Source organism: Prionailurus bengalensis, chromosome X (assembly GCF_016509475.1).
Source record: "Prionailurus bengalensis isolate Pbe53 chromosome X, Fcat_Pben_1.1_paternal_pri, whole genome shotgun sequence".
In the NCBI taxonomy this organism is placed as follows: Eukaryota; Metazoa; Chordata; class Mammalia; order Carnivora; family Felidae; genus Prionailurus; species Prionailurus bengalensis.
Window position 1 is genome coordinate 47,481,635 of NC_057361.1, and position 25,161 is coordinate 47,506,795.

Here is a 25,161-nt window from a genome sequence, read left to right on the forward strand (position 1 = left end):
GATGCAAAAAAGCATATGACAAAGCACAACATCCTTTCATGATATAAATCATCAAGAAACTAGGTTGAGAGGGAACGTACCTCAACATAATAAAGGCCATATATGAAAAATCCACAGATAACGTAATGTTCAATGGTGAAAACTGAAAACATTCCCCCTTAAGGTCAGGAAAAAGTCAAGGATGTCTACTCTCACCACTTTTATTCAACATAGTACTGGAAATCCTAGCCTCAGCCATTAGACACAAAAAGAAATAAAAGGGATCCAAATTGGCAAGAAACAAGTAACCTTTTGCAATTTGAAAATGACATGACACTCTATGTGAAAAACCACCAAAAAACTACTAAAATTAATAAATGAATTTACAAAGGTTTCAGGATACAAAATCAATGTATAGAAATCAGTTGCATTTCGGGGCGCCTGGGTGGCTCAAATGTTTAAGCATCTGACTTCAGCTCAAGTCATGATCTCATGGCTTGTGAGTTTGAGGCCCCCGTTGGGCTCTGTGCTGGCAGCTCAGAGCCTGGAGCCTGATTTGAATTCTGTGTCTCCCTCTCTCTCTCTGCCTTTCCCCACTCGTGCTCTGTCTCTGTCTCTCTCTCTCAAAGAAATTGAAGACAATACAAACAAATGGAAAGATATTTCATGCTCAAGAATTTGAAGAACATATATTGTTAAAATGACCATATAACCGAAAGCAATCTACAGATTTAATGTAAACCTCACCAAAACATTATTTTTTACCGAACTAGAAAAAAATATCCTAAAATTTGTATGCAACCACAAAGGACCCAGATTTGCCAAAACAATCTTCAAAAAGAAAAATAAAGCTATATGTATGTCAATTCCAGACTTAAAGTTATACCACAAAGCTATCATAATCAAAAGAGTATGGTACTGGCACAAAAACAGACACACAGATCAACAGAACAGGACTAAAGCCCAGAAATAAACCCACAATTACATGGTAATTTAATCTTCAACAAAAGAGACAAGAACACACAATTGGAAAAGGCTCCTTGAAAATTAGTGTTGGTAAAACTGGAGAACTACATGCAAAAGAATGGAACTAGACCACTTTTGTACACTATACACAAAAATAAATGCAAAATGGATGAAAGAACTAAATGTGAGACTTGAAACCATTAAAGTCCCACAAGGGAACACAGGCAGTAATTTCTCTGACATTGGATATACCAATATTGTTCTAGATAAGTCTGCCAAAGCAAGGGAAATATAAGCAGAAATGAACTATTGGGACTACATCAAACTAAAATGTTTCTGTACAACAAAGGAAACGATCAACAAAACTAAAAAACAATGTACTGAATGGGAGAAGATATTTACAAATGACCTATCCAATAAAAGGTTAGTATCCAAAATATATAAAGAATCAACAATAGCCAAACTATGGACAGAGCACAAATGTCCATCGACTACTGAATGGATAATGAATGCATAAAGAACATATGGTGTATACATGCATGGGCGCACACGCGCGCGCACATACACACACACACACTGGAATATTACTCATGAGTCAAAAAGAATGAAATCTTGCCATATGCAACAATGTGGATGGAGCTAGAATGTATAATGCTAAGCGAAATAAGTCACTCAGAGAAAGACAAATACCATACAATTTCATTTATATGTGAGATTTAAGAAACAAAAAGGATGAACATATGGCAAGGGGGGAAAGAGAAGAGAGGGAAAAAAACCACAAGAGACTCTTAATTCTAGAAAACAGACTATGGGTTGATGAAGGGAGGGGAGTGGGAGATGAGCTAGATGGGTGATGAGTACTAAGGAGGGCACTTGTGATCACTGTTTTTATTTTAATATGAAATTTATTGTCAAATTGGTTTCCCTACAACACCCAGTGCTCATCCCAACAGGTGCCCTCCTCAATGCCCATCACCCACCCTCCCCTCCCTCCCACCCCCCATCAACCCTCAGTTTATTCTCAGTTTTTAAGTCTCTTATGGTTTGCCTCCTTCCCTCACTGTAACTTTTTCTTCCCCCTTCCCCTGCCCCATGGTCTTCTGTTAAGTTTCTCAGGATCCACATAAGTGTGAAAACATTTGGTATCTGTCTTTCACTGCATGACTTATTTCACTTAGCATGACACTCTCCAGTTCCATCCATGCTGCTAAAAAAGGCCATATTTCATTCTTTCTCATTGCCAAGTAGTATTCCATTGTATATATAAACCACAACTTCTTTACCCATTCATCAGTTGATGGACATTTAGGTTCTTTCCATAATTTGGCTATTGTTGAAACTGCTGCTATAAACCTCGGGGTACAAGTGCTCCTATGCATCAGCACTCCTATATCTCTTGGATAAAAACCTAGTAGTGCAACTGCTGGGTGGTAGGGTAGTTCTATTTTTAATTTCTTGAGGAGCCTCCACATTGTTTTCCAGAGTGGCTGCACCAGTTTGCATTCCCACCAACAGGGCAAGAGGGTTCCTGTTTCTCCACATCCTCTCCAGCATCTATAGTCTCCTGATTTGTTCATTTTAGCCACTCAGGTTGGCGTGAGGTGATATCTGAGTGTGGTTTTGATTTGTATTTCCCTGACGAGGAGTGATGTTGAGCATCTTTTTATGTGCCTGTTGGCCATCTGGATGTCTTCTTTAGAGAAGTGTCTATTCATGTTTTCTGCCCATTTCTTCACTGGGTTATTTGATTTTTGGGTGTGGAGTTTGGTGAGCTCTTTACAGATTTTGGATACTAGCTCTGTATGTGATATGTCATTTGCAAATATTTTTTCCCATTCTGTTGGTTGCTTTTTAGTTTTGTTGACTGTTTCCTTTGCAGTGAACAAGCATTTTATCTTCATGAGGTCCCAATAGTTCATTTTTGCTTTTAATTCCCTTGCCTTTGGGGATGTGTCAAGTATGAAATTGCTGTGGCTGAGGTCAGAGAGGTTTTTTCCTGCTTTCTCCTCTAGGGTTTTGATGGTTTCCTGTCTCACATTCAGGCCCTTTATCCATTTTGAATTTATTTTTGTGCATGGTGTGAGAAAGTGGTCTAGTTTCATCCTTCTGGATGTTGCTGTCCAGTTCTCCCAACACCATTGGTTAAAGCGACTTTTTTCCATCGGATATTGTTTCCTGCTTTGTCAAAGATTAGTTGGCCATACTTTAGTGGGCCCAATTCTGGAGTCTCTATTCTACTACATTGGTCTCTGTGTCTGTTTTTGTGCCAATACCATGCTGTCTTGATAATTACAGCTTTGTAGTAGAGGCTAAAGTCTGGGATTGTGATGCCCCCTGCTTTGGTCTTCTTCAATATTACTCTGGCTATTCGGGGCCTTTTGTGGTTCCATACAAATTTTAGGATTGCTTGTTCTAGCTTTGAGAGCAATGCTGGTGCAATTTTGATTGGGATTGCATTGAACGTGTGGATAGCTTTGGTTAGTATTGACATTTTAACAATATTTATTCTTCCAATCCATGAGCACAGAATGTTTTTCCATTTCTATATATCTTCTTCAATTTCCTTCCTAAGCTTTCAATAGTTTTCAGCATACAGATCTTTTACATCTTTGGTTAGGTTTATTCCTAGGTATTTTATGCTTCTTGGTGCAATTGTGAATGGGATCAGTTTCTTTGTCTTTCTGTTGCTTCGTTATTAGTGTATAAGAATGCAGCTGACTTCTGTACATTAATTTTGTATCCTGTGACTTTGCAAAATTCATGTATCAGTTCTAGCAGACTTTTGGTGGAGTCTATCAGGTTTTCCTAGTATACTATCATTTCATCTGCAAAGAGTGAAAGCTTGATTTCATCTTTGCCCATTTTGATGCCTTTGATTTCCTTTTGTTGTCTGATTGCTGATGCTAGAACTTCCAACACTATGTTAAACAACAGCGGTGAGAGTGGACATCCTGTCGTGCTCCTGATCTCAGGGGGAAAGCTCTCAGTTTTTCCCCACTGAGGATGATATTAGATGTGGTCTTTTCATAAATAGCTTTTATGATGTTTAAGTATGTTCCTTCTATCCCGAGTTTCTTGACAGATTAAGAAAGGATGCTGAATTTTGTCCATGCTTTTTCTGCATCTATTGACAGGATCATATGGTTCTTTTCTTTTGTTAATGTGATGTATCACATTGATTGATTTGTGAATATTGAACCAGCCCTGAAGCCCAGGAATGAATCCCACTTGATCATGGTGAATAATTCTTTTTATATGCTGTTGGATTTGAATTGCTAGTACCTTATTGAGAATTTTTGCATTGGCCTGTAGTTCTCTTTTTTTTTGCTGGGTCTCTGTCTGGTTTAGGAATCAAAGTAATGCTGGCTTCACAGAATGAGTCTGGAAGTTTTCCTTCCCTTTCTATTTTTTGGAACAACTTGAGAAAGAAAGGTATTATCTCTGCTTTAAATGTCTGGTAGAATTCCCCAGGGAAGCCATCTGGTCCTGGACTCCTATTTGCTGGGAGATTTTTGATAACTGATTCAATTTCCTCACTGGTTATGGGTCTGTTCAAATTTTCTATTTTGTCCTGTTTGAGTTTTGGAAGAGTGTGGGTGCTTAGGAATTTGTCCATGTCTTCCAGGTTGTCTAGTTTGTTGGCATATAATTTTTCATGGTATTCCCTGAAAACTGCTTGTATTTCTGACGGATTGATTGTAATAATTCCATTTTCATTTATGATTTTATCTATTTGGGCCATCTCCCTTTTCTTTTTGAGAAGCCTGGCTAGCGGTTTATCAATTTTGTTTATTTTTCCAAAAAACCAACTCTTGGATTCATTGATCTGCTCTAATCTTTTTTTAGATTCTATACTAAATAAATACTGCTTATTTCTGGTCTGATCTTTACTTTTATCTTCTGCTGACTTTGGGGTGTCTTTGCTGATCTGCTTCTATTTCCTTTAGGTGTCCTGTTAGCTTTTATATTTGGGATTTTTCTTGTTTCTTGAGATAGGCCTGCATTGCAATGTAGTTTCCTCTCAGGACTGCTTTCGCTGCATCCCAAAACGTGTGGATTGTTGTATTTTCATTTTCATTTGTTTCCATAATTCTTTAATTTCTTCTCGAATTGCCTGGTTGATCCATTCATTCTTTAGTAGGGTATTCTTTAACCTCCATGCTTTTGGAGGTTTCCCAGACGTTTTCCTGTGCTTGATTTCAAGCTTCATAGCATTGTGGTCTGAAAGTATGCATGGTATGATCTCAATTCTTGTATACTTACAAAGGGCTGGTTTGTGACCCAGTTTGTGACCTATCTTGGAGAATGTTCCATGTGCACTCGAGAAGAAAGTATATTCTGTTGCTTTGGGATGCAGAGTTCTAAATATATGTGTCAAGTCCATCTGATCCAATGTATCATTCAGGGCCCTTGTTTATTTATTTATTCTCTGTCTAGATGTTCTATCCATTGCTGTAAGTGGAGTTAAAGTCCCCTGAAATTACCACATTCTTATCAATAAGTTTGCTTATGTTTGTGATTAACTGTTATACATATTTGGGGGCTCTCGTATTCGGTGCATAGACATTTATTATTCTTAGCTCTTCCTGATGGATAGACCCTGTAATTATGATATAATGCCCTTCTTCATCTCCTGTTACAACCTTTAATTTAAAGTCTAGTTTGCCTGATATAAGTATGGCTACTCCAACTTTCTTTTGATTTCCCGTTGCATGATAGATAGTTCTCCATCCCCTCACTTTCAATCTAAAGGTGTCCTCAGGTCTAAAATGAGTCTCTTGGGCCCAGTAAAAAAAGAGAACTACAGGCCAATATCCCTGATGAATATGGATGCAAAAATTCTCAATAAGATACTAGCAAATAGAATTCAACAGCATATAAAAAGAATTATTCACCATGATCAAGTGGGATGCATTCCTGGGATGCAGGGCTGGTTCAACATTCGCAAATCAATCAACATGATACATCACATTAACAAAAAAAAAGAGAAGAACCATATGATCCTGTCAATCGATGCAGGAAAGGCCTTTGACAAAATCCAGCACCTTTTCTTAATAAAAACCCTTGAGAAAGTCGGGATAGAAGAAACATACTTACATATCATAAAAGCCATTTATGAAAAGCCCACAGCTAACATCATCCTCAATGGGGAAAAACTGAGAGCTTTTTCCCTGAGATCAGGAACACGACAGGGATGCCCACTCTCACCGCTGTTGTTTAACATAGTGTTGGAAGTTCTAGCATCAGCAATCAGACAACAAAAGGAAATCAAAGGCATCAAAATTGGCAAAGATGAAGTCAACCTTTCGCTTTTTGCAGATGACATGATATTATACATGGAAAATCCGATAGACTCCACCAGAAGTCTGCTAGAACTGATACGGGAATTCAGCAAAGTTGCAGGATACAAAATCAATGTACAGAAATCAGTTGCATTCTTATACACTAATAATGAAGCAACAGGAAGACAAATAAAGAAACTGATCCCATTCACAATTGCACCAAGAAGCATAAAATACCTAGGAATAAATCTAACCAAAGATGTAAAAGATCTGTATGCTGAAAACTATAGAAAGCTTATGAAGGTAGTTGAAGAAGATATAAAGAAATGGAAAGACATTCCCTGCTCATGGATTGGAAAAATACATATTGTCAAAATGTCAATACTACCCAAAGCTATCTACACATTCAATGCAATCCCAATCAAAATTGCACCAGCATTCTTCTCCAAGCTAGAACAAGCAATCCTAAAATTCATATGGAACCACAAAAGGCCCCGAATAGCCAAAGTAATGTTGAAGAAGAAGACCAAAGCAGGGGGCATCACAATCCCAGACTTTAGCCTCTACTACAAAGCTGTAATTATCAAGACAGCATGGTATTGGCACAAAAACAGACACAGAGACCAATGGAATAGAATAGAAACCCCAGAACTAGACCCACAAACGTATGGCCAACTCATCTTTGACAAAGCAGGAAAGAACATCCAATGGAAAAAAGACAGTCTCTTTAACAAATGGTGCTGGGAGAACTGGACAGCAACATGCAGAAGGTTGAAACTAGACCACTTTCTCACACCATTCACAAAAATAAACTCAAAATGGATAAAGGACCTGAATGTGAGACAGGAAACCATCAAAACCTTAGAGGAGAAAGCAGGAAAAAACCTCTCTGACCTCAGCCGTAGCAATCTCTTACTCAACACATCCCCAAAGGCAAGGGAATTAAAAGCAAAAGTGAATTACTGGGACCTTATGAAGATAAAAAGCTTCTGCACAGCCAAGGAAACAACCAACAAAACTAAAAGGCAACCCACGGAATGGGAAAAGATATTTGCAAATGGCATATTGGACAAAGGGCTAGTATCCAAAATCTATAAAGAGCTCACCAAACTCCACACCCGAAAAACAAATAACCCAGTGAAGAAATGGGCAGAAAACATGAATCAACACTTCTCTAAAGAAGACATCCAGATGGCCAACAGGCACATGAAAAGATGTTCAACGTCGCTCCTTATCAGGGAAATACAAATCAAAACCACACTCAGATATCACCTCACACTAGTCAGAGTGGCCAAAATGAACAAATCAGGAGACTATAGATGCTGGAGAGGATGTGGAGAAACGGGAACCCTCTTGCACTGTTGGTGGGAATGCAAATTGGTGCAGTCGCTCTGGAAAGCAGTGTGGAGGTTCCTCAGAAAATTAAAAATAGACCTACCCTATGACTCAGGCAACAGGCATGTCAGCAGCACCATATCCAGCTATGCACACCCACCACCCTCGTGTATCTTGCCCAACTGCGATCCCCAGCCACCATCGCACATTGAGCCCAAACTCATGGCCTGGCCTCGATGGCACATAGTCCCCAGGGGTTGTGGGAGTGGGGACGGGCTAAATGGGTAAGGGGCATTAAGGAATCTAGTGAAATCATTGCTTCACTATATACTAACTAGTTGGGATGTAAATTTTAAAAAATAAAAAATAAAGTTAAAAAAATAAAAATTAAAAAAAAAAGTACGGGGAAACAAATGAAAATGAAAACACAATGATCCAAAACCTCTGGGATGTAGCAAAAGTGGTTCTAAGAGGGAATTTACAACAATACAGGTCTACCTCAAGAAGGAAGGAATATCTCAAATAAACAACCTGACCATGCACCTAAAGGAGGTAGAAAAAGTACACCAGTCAAAACCTAAAACCAGAAGAAAAATGGAAATAACAAAGATGGGATTAGAAATAAAAGATATAGAAACTAAAAACAAAACATAGCAAAGCAAAACAAAACAAAACAAACAATAGAACAGATCAATTACACCAGGAGCTGGTTCTTTGAAAAAAATTATAAAATTGTTAAACCTCTAGTCAGACTTGTCAAGAAAAAAGAGAAAGGGCTCAAATAAATAAAATCACAAATGAGAAAAGAGAAATAACAACCAACATCAAACATATAATCATAAGAGAATACTATGAAAAACTATATGCCAACAAATTGGATAATCTAGAAGAAATGGATAAATTCCTAGAAACATATAAACTACGAAAACTGAAACAGAAGGAAATAGAAAATTTGAACAGAGACAACCAGCAAAGAAGTTGAGTCAGTAATCAAAAAATTCCCAACAAACAAAAGTTAGGGACCAGATGGCTTCACAGGTGAATTTTAACAAAATTTAAAGAAGAGTTAATACCTATTCTTCTTAAACTATTCCAAAAAAATAGAAAAGGAAGCAAAACTTCCAAATCCACTCTATGAGGCCAGCATTACTCTGATACAAAATCCAGATAAAGACACCACTCAAAAAGAGAACTACAGGCCAATATCCCTGATGAACATAGATGCAAATAATCAATTTTGAAAAGGAAAAGCAAAGTTGAAGACATCACAATTCTGGATTTCAAGTTATACTCCCAAGCTATAGTAATCAAACAGTATGGTACGGGCACAAAGAGACACAAAAACCAATGAAAAGAAATAGAAGATGCAGAATAAACCCACAACTTCAGGGTTAATTAATCTTTGACAAAGCAGGAAACAATATGCAATGGTAAAGGGACAGTCCATTCAACAAATGGTGTTGGAAAAACTGGACAGCAACATGCAAAAGAATGAAATTCCACCTCTTTCTTATACCATACACATAAATAAGTTCAAAATGGATTAAAGATCTGAATGTGAGACCTGAAACTGTAAAATTCCTAGAAGAGAACACAGGCATTAACTTCTTTGAAATCAGCAGTAGCAAATTCTTTCTATTTATATCTCCTGAGGAAAAGGAAACAAAAGCAAAAATGATCTACTGGGATGACATCAAAATAAAAAGCTTCTGCACATCAAAGGAAACAACTAAAAAAACTAAAAGGCAGGGCGCCTGGGTGGCTTGGTTGGTTAAGCGTCCGACTTTGGCTCAGGTCATGATCTCACAGTCCGTGAGTTCGAGCCCCGCGTCGGGCTCTGTGCTGGCAGCTTGGAGCCTGGAGCCTGTTTCGGATTCTGTGTCTCCCTCTCTCTCTGCCCCTCCCCTGTTCATGCTCTGTCTCTCTCTATCTCAAAAGTAAATAAACATTTAAAAAAAATTTTTAAAAAAACAAACTAAAAGGCAACCTATGGAATGGGAGAAGATACTTGCAAATTACATATCCAATAAAGGGCTAGTATGCAAAATATATAAAGAATTTATAAAACTCAACATACAAAAACAAATAATCGAATTAAAAAGTTGTCAGAAGACTTAAACAGACATTTCTCCAAAGAAGATACTCAGGCCAAAAGACACATGAAAATGCTCATCATCACTTATCATCATGGCATTGCAATCAAAACTATAATGAGATATCACCTCACACCTGTCACAATGACTAAAATCAACAACACAAGTAACAACAGGTGTTTATGAGGATGTGTAGAAAAGGGAACCCTCATGCACTGTTGCTGAAAATGCAAACTGGTATAGCCACTGTGGAAGACAGTATGGAGGTTCCTCAAAATGTTAAAAACAAAACTACCCTATGATTCAGTAATCACACTACTAGGTGTTTACATTAAGGATAAATAAACACTAATTCAAAGGGATACATGCACCCCTATGTTAATAGCAGCATTTACAGTAGCCAAGATATGGAAGCAGTACAAATGTCCATCAATTGATGAATGGATAAAGAAGATATGGGGTGCCTGGGTGGCTCAGTTGGTTAAGCGTCTGACTTTGGCTTAGGTCATGATCTCACAGTTCATGAGTTTGAACCTCTGTGCTGACAGCAGAGAGCCCACTTTGGATCCTCTGTCCCTGTCTCTCCACCCCTCCCCCAATCATGTACATGTACTCTCTCTCTTAAAAATAAACATTAAGGGGCGCCTGGGTGGCGCAGTCGGTTAAGCGTCCGACTTCAGCCAGGTCACGATCTCGCGGTCCGTGAGTTCGAGCCCCGCATCAGGCTCTGGGCTGATGGCTCAGAGCCTGGAGCCTGTTTCCGATTCTGTGTCTCCCTCTCTCTCTGCCCCTCCCCCGTTCATGCTCTGTCTATCTCTGTCCCAAAAATAAAGAAAAAACGTTGAAAAAAAAAAAAAAAAAAAAAAAAAAAAAAAAACATTAAAAAAAATTTTTAAAAAGATATGGTTGGGTGCCTGGGTGGCTCAGTCAGTTGAGTGTCCGACTTCAGCTCAGGTCATGATCTTGCAGTCTGTGGGTTCGAGCCCCGCATTGGGCTCTGTGCTAACAGCTCAGACCCTGGAGCCTGCTTCAGATTCTGTGTCTCCCCCTCTCGCTGCCCCTCCTCCCTCTCATGCTGTCTCTGTCTCTTTGTCTCACAAATAAATAAACATTAAAAAAAACTGAAAGATATGGTATATACATACAAAGTAGGTTACTCAGACATAAAAAAGAATGAAATCTTGTCATTTGCAACAAAATGGATGTAGTTCAACAATATAATGCTAAGTGCAATAAGTCAGTCAGAGAAAGACAAATACCATAAGATTTTACTCATATACAGGATTTAAGAAACAAAACAAATAAGCGGAAGATTAAAATAAAAGAGAGAAGGAGAGAGAGACACTCAAGAAACAGACTCCTAACTATAGAGAACAAACTGATGATCACCAGAGGGCATGTGCATGGGGGATGGATAAAATAAGTGATGGGTATTAAAGAGTACACTTATGATGAGCACTAAGTGATATATATGATTTTTGAGTAACTATATTGTACAACTGAAACTAATATAACATTGTATGTTAACTATACTAGAATTAAAATTAAAAACTTAATGAAATTAAAATATATGTGTGTGTGTGTTCAGCAAAAAAAAGGAAGAATATGAAATTATACAATGGTTTAAGCATCCATCCAAGATGTATATACCAATTAGTTAGAAATATCAGCTTTAAAGTTTGGATTCCAATCAGACTATCAATTGCTAGTTCAATGACCATAGGCAAATTGCTTTACCCCTCTAATCTTCAATATCTTCATTTGTAAACATGAGTATGCTAACACCTATCATACAGGTTTACTGAAGGATTAAATGATAAAACAAAGGCATAACATTTAAGGTGTCTACCAAAAAAGAAAACATTTGCTACCATTACTAGTACTATTACAACCTTAATAATGTAAAATACTATACATACATATAGAAAAAGATGAAAAAAGTGAATTTCATTTTCTTCCTTGTATTTGGCCTATACTTCCTAATACATAATATTGTTATCAGAAAAAATTTTAATGAGAGAAACATTAGCGCTTCACATGCTTTATACTCACCTCTTAAGAAACATGGCTCCTCTCTGTCAACACAGACCTATACACACACTCTTAAGCAAATAATATTTACACACTGACCTGAAGCACAGTAAGTTGGAATTTAGTCCCCTTCTCTGGTCGAGGACAGGAAGCTCTTCTTTGTTTGCTCCGATCTTGTTTGCCATTTCCATATAGGTTATCAGGAGTATTGATGTTTTCCTTCACAGCTGCCACATCTTGATTCAGACTAGTTATTTAAAAAAAAAAAAGCAACTCCTATTCAATTTCTCAGAGCAAACACTATGCCATAATTCTCAAAGCCCAATATTTAACCCAAATCAGAATTATCATCAGAAATTCTATGATAGCTAGAATAATTCCATTCTCATGGCAAAATTCTAGACAACTTCCAATTATAAAATAATACATTATGAATTTAAGGAAAATAAATAAGAAATATAATATGTGAGAATATACAAATAGCAAATTGTACACCCATTTAAGGGTGAATTTAATAGTGTGTGATTTATATCTCAACAAAGATGTTTTTAAAAATTATGAAACACTGAGATAATATGTATTTATTTGGCAATCACCTGACACTAGTGGGAATGAAAGAAAAACACTGTCAGTGATGGACCTCTGTGGAACCTTTTATCAGAGGATTCTCTTGATCAGCTTTATCTTGTTTGTTTTTTGGGTATATTATTAATTTGTTCAAATAAAACTTCTAAAAACCAATTTTCACTCAAAATATACCTGTTTATGTGAAAAAAATCAATAGGGTATATATAGATAGACCAAGTGAGGAAGAAAGGAATAGGGCAAGAGAAAGAACAAAAAATGAAAATCCAATGAAGAAAATGTACTGGTGGGTTGTTGCAAGATAGCAGTGGAGTAGGAGTACTCTAAGCTCACCTTGTCCCACAAATACAATCAGATAACTATCAAATATTCCTAAATACACCAGAAAATGACCTGAAGACTGGCAGAGCATACTACACAACTAAAGGTAGAAAAGAGGCCACATGGAAGAAGGTAAAAAGTGTAGAGATGTGGTTGGGGAGTGAAATGGACCATGACCATGGGAGTGGAGAGAATGCACTGGTTGTAGAGAAGGGTGAGACAGACTAACATGCAGGGGAGTGCTTGGGGGAAACAAATTCCATAGCAATTGGCTTGTAAAGCAAGAGGGGCCAAATTTCATGACTGCTGGCAACTAGAGGGGCATAAAGTCTGGAGTTTTAAAGGTCACTGGGCTTGGCTAGGATACAGCATGGAGGGCATTATGTTGCTCTAGCAGAGAAGGCAGGCAAACAACCTGTGGGCACACAGCACAGAAACAGTGATATGAAAAGTACCTGGCACATACAGTGGAGAGGGTTATTTGTTTATTTTGGACCACATCCAAGAGAGGCAGTGTTCACGGAGAGAAATCTTCAGGAAGAAAATAACAAGACAGTGCCATTTCTCTCCACTGACCCTAAGCATAAGCACAGGGACACCTATAGGAACCAACACAACACCAACACTCGCTTACACCAAGCCCTGTCCCCCATATTCCAGTGGAACCACTCTTCTCATTTTCCACTGATGCCTTAGCAGTCCCCTCCTCTAGAAAACTGGCCCCAAACCCTGCTCACACCATACCTTCCCACTCAGGAGTTTTGAGGAGCCTCAGTTACAGCAGCAGTGGCAACAGGTCTCATTTCACAAACAGACCAGAGCACACCTAAGTTAAAACGTGCCACATTCAGTCCAGGGACCAGACATTCCTTGTAATAGGCAAACAAAGCCTCTATAGACGACTGACCTAAAGGATACAGCAGCAAAGACAAAACATAAGAGCACATGCAGAACACACTGGAGACACTCCAGGAAGCACCAGGCCTAGGGAAACAGGGGACACTACATGGCAGGGCACTACAGGATCTCTTCATCATAAGATAATTACCCTGAGGAACAGAAGATGTAGCTTATTTCCTAACACAGACAAATGGACACAGAAATGTAGGTAAAATGAAAAGACAGAGAAATTTATCCCAAATTAAAGAACAGTACAAGGCCATGGCCAGAGATCTAAGCAAAACAGAAATAAGTAACATGCCCAATAGAGAATTTAAAGTAATGATCACAAAGATACTCACTGGACTTGAGAAAAGAGTGGAAGACATCAGTGAGACCCTTAACACAGAGATAAGGAATAAAATAGCATTGATAAAGGGCTCAATAAACCAAATGAGAAGCATGCTAGATGGAATGAACAGCAGGATGGAAGAAGCAGAGGAACAACTCAGTGACCTAGAAGACAGAATAATGGAAAGTAATCAAGTTGAACAAGAGAGAAAAGAACTATGAAAAATGAAAACAGACTTAGGGAACACAGTGACTCCACCAAATGTAATAATATTCATATTATAGGAGCCCTAGAAGAAGGAAGACAAAAGAGGGTACAAAATTTACTTGAAAAAATAATAGCTGAAAACTTCCCTGATCTGGGGAAGGTAACAGACATCCAGATCCAGGAGGCACAGGAAACTCCCATCAAAATTAACAAAAGGAGGTCAACACCAAGATATATTGTAATTAAACTGGCAAAATTTAGTGATAAAGAAAAAAAGTTTAAAGCAGCAAGGCAAAAGAAGATACCCAAAAGGCTAGAAACCCAAAAAGGCTAGCAGGGGATTTTTCAGCAGAAACTTTGCAAGCCAAAAGTGAGTGGCCTTATATATTCAAACTGCTGAATGGGAAAAATCTGTAGCTAAGAATACGCTATTCAGCAAGGCTATCAATCAGAATAGAAGGAGAGATAAAGAGCTTCCTAGGCAAATAAAAACTAAAGGAGTTCATGACCAAAAAACCAACCCTGTAAGAAATATTTAAGGGGACTCTTTGAGTGGAAAGGAGAGACCAAAAGTGACAGTATAAAAGTAGGAAACAAAAGGAGTAAAAAATAATATTTCTGTCAAAAATCAGACAAGGCATTCACAAAATAAAAGGAAAATGTGTCAAATATGTAAATACGGGAAATATGATAAAATATACCTAAAATGTGGGCAGGAGAGAAGTAAAGAATGGTTCTAATTTTAAATGATGATAAAATTAATATAGACAGCTATATGCTTAAGAGGTTATATACAAACCTAATGTTAACCATGTATCAAAAATCATTAATAAGTATGTAAAGAACAAACAGAAAAAATCCAAATATATCAATAAGGAAAATCATCAATGATCAGAGAAAATGATCAGAGAAAATCTTCAGAAACTACAAAACAAATAATAAAATGAGAATACATTATCAATAATTACTTTGAATATAAATGGACTAAATGCTCCAATCAAAAGACATCGGCAGCACATATACTAAAAGACATAGGAGGATAGAATGGAAAGAAAGCAAGACAAATCTATATGTGGCTTATAAGAGACCCATTTTAGACCTAAAGACACAAGCAGAATGAAAATGAGGGGGTGGAGAAATGTCTATCATAAAAATGGATGTCAACAGAAAGATGAGGAGCAATACTTATATCAGAGAAAATAGACTTTAAAACAAAGACAGTAACAAGAAACAAAGAAGGACACTATATAATCATAAAGGGGATATCCAACAAGAAGTTGTAACAATTCTTAATAACTAGGACACCCATCTTACAAGCAACAAAAGACATAAAACAGTTAATAACAAACATAAAAGTCAATAATAATACAATAATAGTTGGGTACTTTAACACCCAACTTACATCAGTGGACATATCATTTAAACAAAACATCAACAAGAAAACAATGGCTTTGAATGCCACACTGGAACAGCTGGATTTAACAGATACATTCAGAACATTCTATCCCAAACAGCAGAATACATGTTCTTTTAAAGTGCACATGAAACATTCTCCAGAATAGATCACATATTAGATCTCAAAACAAGTCTCACGAAATTGAAGAAGATTTAAGTCATACCATGCATATTTTCAGGCCACAATGCTACAAAACTACAAGTCAACCACAGGAAAAAAATCTGTAAAGATCACAAATACATGCAGGTTAAATAACATGCTACTAAACAATGAATGGCTCAACCAGGAAATCAAGGAAGAAATAATAGCACATGGAAACAAATGAAAATGAAAACACAAGGTTCCAAAACCTCTGGGATGGAGCAAAAGCAGTTCTAAGAGGGAAGTTCAAGGCAATTCAGGCCTACCTCAAGAAGCAAAAAAAAAAAAAAAAAAAACAAAAAAAAAAAACTCAAATAAATCACCTAACCTTACACTCAGTTTCTCTGACAGAAAAAGTACAACAAACAAAACCTAAAACCAGCAGAAGGAATGAAATAATAAATATTAGAGCAGAAATAAGTGATATAGAAACTAAAGAAACAATAGAACAAATCAATGAAATCAGGAACTGGTTCTTTGAAAAAAATTAATAAAATTGGTAGACCTCTAGTTAGACTTAACAAAAAAAAGGAGAAAGGACCCAAATAGACAAAATCACAAATAAGGGAGGATAAATAAAAGCCAACACTATAGAAATATGAACAATTATAAGAGTGTATTATGAAAATCTATATGCCATCAAACTGGACAATCTAGAAAACATGGATAAATTCATAGAAACATATAAACTCTCCAAATTGAAACATGAAGAAATAGAAAATCTTAGCAGATGGATAACCAGCAAAGGAATGGAATCAGTAATCAAAAAACTCCCAACAAACAAATGTCCAGGACCAGATGGCTTCACAGGCAAATTCTACCAAACATTTAACGAAGAGTTAATACTTACTCTTCTCAAACTATGCCAAAAAATAGCAAAGGAAATAAAACTTCCAAATTCATTCTATGAAGCCAGCATTACCCTGATACCAAAACCAGATAAAGACACCATAGAAAAGAGAACCACAGGCCAATATCCCTTATTCCTGCTAAATATACATGCAAAAGTCCTCAACAAAATACTAGCACACTGAATCCAACAATACATTAAAAACATCATCCACCACAATCAAGTGGGACTTATTCCAGGGTTTCAAGAGTGACTCAATATTGGCAAATCACTCAATGTACTATATCATATCAATAAGAGAAAAGATAAGAACCATATGATCATTTCAATAGATGCAGAAAAAAAGCATTTGACAAAGTACAACATCAATTCTTGACAAAAACCCTCAACAAAATAGGTTTAGAGGAAACATATCTCAACATAATAGAGGCCATCTACATAAATCCCACAGGCAACGTCATACTTAATGGGGAAGAACTGAGATTTTCCTCTAAGGTCAGAAACAAGACAAAGATGTATACTCTTACCACTTTTATTCAACATAGTACTGGAAGTCTTAGCCACAGAAATCAGACAACAACAACAACAAAATAAAAAGACATCCAAATTGATAGGAAGAAGTAAAACTTTCACTATTGCAGATGACATGATACAAAATATAGAAAACCCAAAAGACTCCACCACAAAGCTACTGTAACTGATGAAGAAATGCAGTAAGGTCACAGGATACAAAATCAATATACAGAAATCTGTTGCATTTCTGTACATCAATAATGTAACAGCAGAAAGAGAAATTAAGAAAGCAATCCCATTTACAATTGTACCAAAAATAATAAAATACTTAGGAATAAACCTAACCAAAAAGGTGAAAGATCTGTACTCTGAAAAGTATAAAACACTGATGAAAGAAATCCAAGATGACACAATGAAATGGAAAGACATTCCATGCTGAGGAATTAGAAGAATAAATATTGTTAAAATGTCTATACTGCCCAAAGTAATCTACATATTCATTGCAATACCTAACAAAATACCAACATGTTTTTTCACAGAACCAGAATAAATGATCCTAACATTTGTATGAAACCACAAAAGACCCTGAAAAGCCAAAGCAATGTTGAAAAAGAAAAGTAAAGCTGGAGGCATCACAATTCCAGACTTCAAGTTATATTACAAACCTGTAGTAATCAAAACAGTACAAAAATAGACACATAGATCAATAGGACAGAACAGAATTCCAGAAACAACCCACAACTATAGGTCAATGAATCTTCGACAAAGCAGGGAAGAATGTCCAATGGGAAAAGAATGTCTCTTCAACAAATGGTGTTGGGAAAACTGGACAACATGCAAAACAATGAAACTGGATCACTTTCTTACACCATATGTAAGAATAAATTCAAAATGAATTAAAGACCTAAACATGAGACATGAAACCATAAAAATCCTAGAAAAGATCACAGGCAGTATGTTCTTTGACACAGGCTGTAGCGACTTCTTTCTAGGATGTCTCCTGAGGCAACAGAAACAAAAGTAAAAATGAACTATTAGAACTACATCAAAATGAAAAGCTTCTGCATAGCCAAGGAAATAGTCAACAAAACCGATAGACAACCTACTGAATGGGATAAGGCATTTGCAAATGACATATTCAATAAAGGGTTAGTACTAAAAATATATAAAGAACTTACAAAACTCTACACCACAAAGACAAATAATCCCAATTTAAAAATGGGCAGAAGGAATGACCAAACATTTCTCCAAAGAAGACATTCAGATGGACGACAGACATATGAAGAGATGTTCAATATCACTTACCATCAGAGAAATGTTACCAAAGCTACAATAAGATATCTCACACCTGCCAGAATGCTTAAAATCAACAACAGAAGAATCAACAAGTGTTGGTGAGGATGTGGAGAAAAAGGAACCCTACTGCACTTTTGGTGAGAATAAAAACTGTTGCAGCCACTGTGGAAAACATTATGGAGGTTCCTCAAAAAGTTAAAAATAGAACTACCCTATGATCCAGCAATTACATTAAATGGGGATTTACCCAAGGAATACAAAAACACTAATTCAAAGGGATACATGCATACTAATGTTTATTGCAGTATCATTTATAATAGCCAAATTATGGAAGCAGTACAAGTGTCCATTGATTGATGAAAGGATAAAAAAGAAGTGGTGTGTATATATATACAATGGAGTACTATTCAGCCATAAAAATGGATGAAATCATGCTATTTGCAATGACATGGTGGAGCCAGAGAGTATAATGTTATGCAAAATAAGTTAGAGAAAGACAAATACCATATAATTCCACTCATATGTGGAACTGAAGAAAAACAAATGAGCAAAGGGAAAAAAATTTAGAGAGGAGAGAGAGACAAATGAAGAAACAGACTCCTCATTATAAAGAACAAAGTGAGTATCACCAGAGTGGAAGAGGGTGAGGGGAATGGGTTAAATAGGTAATGGGGATTAAGGAGTACACTTGTCATAATGAGCACTGTGAATCGTTTGAAGTTGTTGAATCACTATGTTGTACAACTGAAACTAATAAAACGTTGAATGTTAAAAAAATGAAAAAAACACATATTTAAAGGAAAAAGGGAAATATGGTATATACATGTTTACACATACCCATGTGTGTACACACACACACACACACACACACACACACACACACACACAGGAATACTATTTGGCCATAAAAATGTATGGAGTCTTGCTATTTGTAACAACATAAATGGACCCTGAGGACACTATTTTCCTCACTATATTTCTCATGCTAAGTGAAATAAGTCAGAAAGAGAAAGACAAATATCATATGATCTTAGTTATATGTGGAATTAAAAGAAAAAAAACCAAGCAGACTCATATATACAGAACAGATTAATGATTAATCATTGCCAGAGGTTTTCAGACATGCGAAATTGGGTTGGGCAGAATGGGTGAAGGCAGTCAAAAGATATAAACTTCCAGTTATAAAATAAGTAATTCCTGGGATGTCATGTACATCATGGTGACTACAGTTATTAATATTGTATTATATATTTCAAAGTTGCTAACAGATTAAAGTTCTCATCATAAGAAAAGAAATTCTGTTACTCTGTATGGTGATAGATGTTCACTACACTTACTGTGGTGATCATTTTGCAATATATACAAATATCAAATCATTATGTTGTATACTTGAAACTAATATAAGTTTGTATGTCAGTTATACCTCAATAAAACAAGTACATAATAAAACACTACAATTCTAGTAAAAAAAATAAAAATGAATGATGTCAAAATGGTTCAATGTGATTAATTCTAACCAGTTATATTTTGCAGGTTCACATCAATATGAAAGGGCAGCTTTCAGTTTATTTGTGTCAGGGCATGTTTCAGCATTTTCTTTAATAAGTTTGAAGATATTTCAATAAATAGAAAAATTCCAATAAAGACGTTTGACAATTAAATGAGAAGATCTGTTAGCAGCAAAAACATATCTTTTGAATTAATTTTTAGGTACTTTCTCTTAGAAGCTACTTATGATATATTCATATAAAGATACAAAAGAAAATATAAAACTCCTAAAATTTTTCCTATGTCCACGTGAAAACCATTTGCATAAACACGAGTGGTAGAGGAAGATACATTAATACTGCTCTTAGTTTTTTAATATACAAAGAAATAACAGTAACAAATTACACCTTCAAAGGATAAAAGGGAGGGGTGCCTGGGTGGCTCAGTCAGTTGAGTGTCAGACTTTGGATCAGGTCACAATCTCACAGTTTATGAGTTCAAGCCCCGTGTCAGGCTCTGTGCTGACAGCTCAGAGCCTGGAGCTTGCTTCGGATTCTGTGTCTCCCTCTCTCTCTGCCCCTCCTCCACTTGCACTCTGTCACTCTCTCTCTCTCTCTCTCTCTCTCTCAAAAATAAACATTAATTTAAAAAAAAGATAAAAGGGACATAATTCTAGTCAATGGGGCTATATCATTCATATTTCAAAGTAATCTTAAAACACCAGGTGAGGTTTTGGGACAAGATGGCAGAAATTAAATTCTCTCTGTTCCTCTTAAGTATAACTAAATAATGTGGAAATAATAGAGTGCACAGTCAGTTGGGTACTGAAGGATGAAAATTTGAAGGTGGACTAACTAGGGACTCCCAGGACTTGTGGAAAAACAAATCAGTTTGGCATCTCCCAATTCCCCACCCAGTGGCAAGACAGTCCAGTGACAAGACAGTCCAGGCTCAGCATCTCCCGACTCAAAGGCAAAGGCAGCACAAGCCCAGTAACGTCCTGACCCCCAACCAAGCAGAAGGCAGTTCAGGTGGGCTTTTTCCTCCCCTGGTAACACTGGTGGGAGTTCCACTAGTAGCATGTGGCCTGGAGTTCTGGCCCAGGTCAGCAGCAGTGGGGCCCAGTGCTGTCAGATGAACCAAGCAGACCTAACTAGTACTACAAGGACTCTGAAAACTAAATTGTCATTAGAACCACAGCCCACAAAAGTAGACCAGGACCAATGCATCTAAATAGGGTAATTGCCTGCTAAAATAGAATAATGTATTTAAATAGGATCCAGAGTCTCCCAAAATATATCCAAAATGTCCAGAAGACAAATGAAAATTCCTTGTCATACCAAAAGCCAGGAAAATCATAATCTGAATGTAAAAATACAATCAAGAGATGCCAACAACAGGCTGAATTAGATATTGGAATTATCTGCCAGGGATTTTAAAGCAGCCATCACCAAAATGCTTCAATGAACAATTACAAATAACCTTGAAGCAAATGCAGAAACAGAAAATCTCACAGAAAAAAAGAAGATATTGGGGCGCCTGGGTGGCTCAGTCGGTTAAGTGTCCATCTTCTGCTCAGGTCATGATCTCACAGTTTGTGAGTTAGAGCCCCGCATCAGGCTGTCAGCGCAGAGCCCGCTTTGGATCCTCTGTCCCCTTCTCTCTCTGCCCCTCCCCTGCTCATTCTCTCTCTCTCTCCCAAAAATAAACAAACATTAAAAAAATGTTTTTAATAGAAAAATAGAAGATATTAAAAGAGTTAAGTGGAATTCCTAAAAATAAAGCACAAAGGAAGTGACATCACCTAGATGGCAACATAGGTTGTTTCCGACTTGGCTCACAAAAGCAACTAATAACTATTCAAGAACAATATACCACTGAAAGAATCCTAGAACAAGGGGGTGAAGCTGAGGCAACCTTCTGCACCACAGAGACCACATCAGACTGGATTAAAAGGGTAAGAGAAGTGGCTATACATTGGTCATGTTGCACCTCCCTGAGACTAGCACATGTGAAGAGTTCTCTCCTGAGCCTCCAGTACATCCAGTGGGAAAACAGAACCTGGGGGGAAAACAAGCCCTCCCTCAGCATTGTGGGTTGCTTTATCAGAGCCCCTATTTTGATCTCGCACCACAGGTATTGCAGGGGAATCTGCAGGGCTCCACCACTGGGAATCCGAGTGTGACAGGGAAAGAGGGAGGGGCTTTCAAAGGCCAGCACACGGATCTTGGCAGACCAAATTCATACTTGCAGTGCTCAAGCAGTAATCCCAAACAATGGTTTTGCTCATCTGTAGAACCAAGTCGGGGATATATTCTGACTAGTAAGATATCATTGTGGTTTTATGTGCATTACCCTAGTGACTAGTGATGTTGAACATCTTTTCATATACTTGTTGGCCTGTTGTATATCTTGTTTAGAGAAATGTCTATTCAGGTCCTTTGTCCACTTTTTAATTGGGTTATTGATTTTATTGTTAGTGAGTTGTAGGAGTTCTTTATATATTCTGGATATTAACCCATTATCAGATATATAGTTTACAAATATTTTTCCCATTCCATAGGTATTCTTTTAACTTTGTTGATGGTTTCTTTTGTTGTGAAGTCTTTTAGTTTATGTAGTCCCACTTGTTTATTTTTTATTTTGTTGCTCATGTTTTAGGTGTCATATCCAGAAAATCACTACCAAGACCCATGTCTAGGAGCTTTATTCCTGTGTTTTCTTCTAGGAGTTTCATGGCTTCACGTCTTACATTTAAGTCTTTAATCCATTTCAAGTTAACTTTTGTGAGTGGTATAAGATATGGATCCAGTTTCATCCTTTTACCTGTGTATATCCAATTACCCCAGCCCCATTTCTTTTCTCCATTGAGTATTCTTGGCTCCCTTGTGACATAATAGTTGACCTGTATATGCTTGGGTTTATTTCTGGGCTCCTGATTGTGCTCCATTGGTCTATTTGTCTGCTTTTATGCCAGTATGATACTGTTTTGATGACTATAACTTTATAGTATAGCTTGAAATCACGAAGTGTGATGCCTCCTGCTTTGTTTTTTCTTTCTTAGGATTTATTTGGCTATTTAGGGTCTTTTCTGCTTCCATATATATTTTAGGAGTGATTTTTCTTCCTCTATGATAAATGCCACTGGAATCTTTACAGGGATTGCATTGAATCTATAAATGGCTTTCAGTAGTACTGACATTTTAACAATACTCACTCTGCTAAGCCATAAACACAGAAGACCTTTTTATTTACTTGTGATTTCTTTGATTTCTTTCACCCATGTCTTGTAGTTTTCAGAGTAGAAATCTCCCCCCTCTTTAAATTTAACACTTAAGTACTTTGTTGTTTTGGATGCTACTGTAAATGGGATTGATACCTTTTATCTCTTTCTTTGCCTGATTTCTCTCGCTAGGACTTTTAGTGTATTGTTGAATAAGAGTGGTGAGAATGGGTACCCTTGTCTTGTTCCTAATATTAGAATAAAAGCTTTCAACCTTTCATCACTAAGTAAGATGTTAGCTGTGGATTTGTCTTACATGGCCTTTAGTATATTGAGATGTGTTCCTTCTAGGTCTAATTTCTTAAGAGTTTTTACTATGATTATTTATGTCAGATGAGTTTTCTGTATCTACTGAGATGATCATATGATTCTTCTCTTTCATTCTATTAATATGATCATATGATTAATTTCTTTCAATCCAATCATTGATTGATTTGCATTTGTTGAACCATCCTTGCATCCCAGAGATACATCTCACTTGATTATAGTATATGATCCTTTTAATGTGCTGTTGAACTCAGTATGCTAGTATATTACTGAGAGTTTTTACATCTATATTAATCAGGGAATAGGCTTATCATTTTAATTTATAGTAGTATCCTTTTCTGGTTTGGGTATCTGGATAATGCCAGTGGGGCTTGAACTCACGAACCACAAGATCATGACCTGTGCCGAAATCAAGAGTCTGATGCTAAATCTACCGAGACATCCAGGCAACCCCCTTAATGCAAATATTGTTTTTCTTTTTGTCCTCTAACTTCCATCAGCTTTCTTCACTCTGCTTCACTCTTTTTTAATTTTTGCTACTCTGCTTAATTTCTAATGTCTTATTTACAAGTCACTAATTCTTTCTTCTGCGTGGTTTAGTTTAGAAACTCTCTGTGGAATTCTTCAGTTACATTGTATTTTTCACCACTAGGATTTCTGGATTTTTTTTAAAAAAATTTTTAATGTTTATTTATTTTTGAGAGAGAGAGAGAAAGAGAGAGAGCGGGGGGGGGGGGCCGAGAGAGATGGAGACACAGAATCCGAAGCAGGCTCCAGGGTCTGAGCTGTCAGCACAGAGCCCGATGCAGGGCTCAAACTCACAAACTGTGAGCTGAAGTCAGTCACTCAACCAACTGAGCCACCCAGGCACCCCTGTATTTTTTTTTTGATGGTTACTATTTCCTTGTCAAACTTCTCACTCTGTTCATGGATTTTTTCCCCCTAATTTTATTTAGTTGTCTGGTCCATGTTTTCTTACAGTTTCTGAAATTTCCTTAAATTGTGAATTCTTTGTCAGTTTAAAGATCTCCATTTCCTGGGGTGCTTGGGTGGCCCAGTCAGTTGAGTGTCCAACTTCGGCTCAGGTCATAATCTCACGGTCAGTGAGTTCAAGCCCCGTGTCAGGCTCTGTGCTGACAGCTCAGAGCCTGGAACCTGCTTTGGATTCTGTCTCCCTCTGTCTCTGCCCCTCCCTCATTTAAGCTCTGTTCTCTCTGTATCTCAAAAATGAATAAACGTTTAAAAAATTTTTTTTAAATGATCTCCATTTACTTAGTGTCAGTTATTGAAGGTTTATTAGTTTTCCTTAGTTGTTTCATATTTACCTGATTTTTGTAATCCTTAATTCCTTACATTGGTATCTACACAATTGAGTAATTGGGCTCCTCTTCCAGAGTTCACAGGTTTCCTTTGGCAGAGGCAGTTCTTCACCAGTCAGCTCTGTTTGGATATGTCTGCTAGTAATGTCTTTGTGCAGGGGGCCTGCTATTATGGTCCATTTTGGGGAAGGCAATTGTTCGAGTTCTGAGGACAGGGAAGGGAGGTATGCCAATGGCTGAGAACAGCTGGATCAGACTTTTGGCTTGGTTCCCTATCCAAGTGAGGTTGCAGGATGGGCTCCATAGTTTCCTGGATTCTATGGTCAGGTTTACTAGATGGTCAGGACTGCAGATCTGAATTAGCATGCCTGACCTGGCAGGGCAGCAGGATGGGAACTGTGGTCTGTGTAGCTCATTGTTTAGGGACTCAAATCCAGCCAGAGTGTGCACTGAATTCCCTGGTCAGGCAAGGCCACCAATTTTGCTCTGCAGAGAGGGGAAGCCAGAGGCTATGTTCC

At 37.2% G+C, this 25,161-nt stretch overlaps 1 protein-coding gene across 1 annotated transcript in view; it reads right to left on the reverse strand.

The window, feature by feature from the left end:
• Positions 1 to 25,161, reverse strand: part of WNK3 (WNK lysine deficient protein kinase 3) — a 163,891-nt gene that overhangs the window by 44,297 nt on the left and 94,433 nt on the right. Inside the window, exon 11 of the mRNA XM_043569773.1 lies at positions 11,786 to 11,933. Coding sequence (XP_043425708.1) covers positions 11,786 to 11,933 — 148 coding nt within the window. The remainder of the gene's footprint in view (positions 1 to 11,785; positions 11,934 to 25,161) is intronic.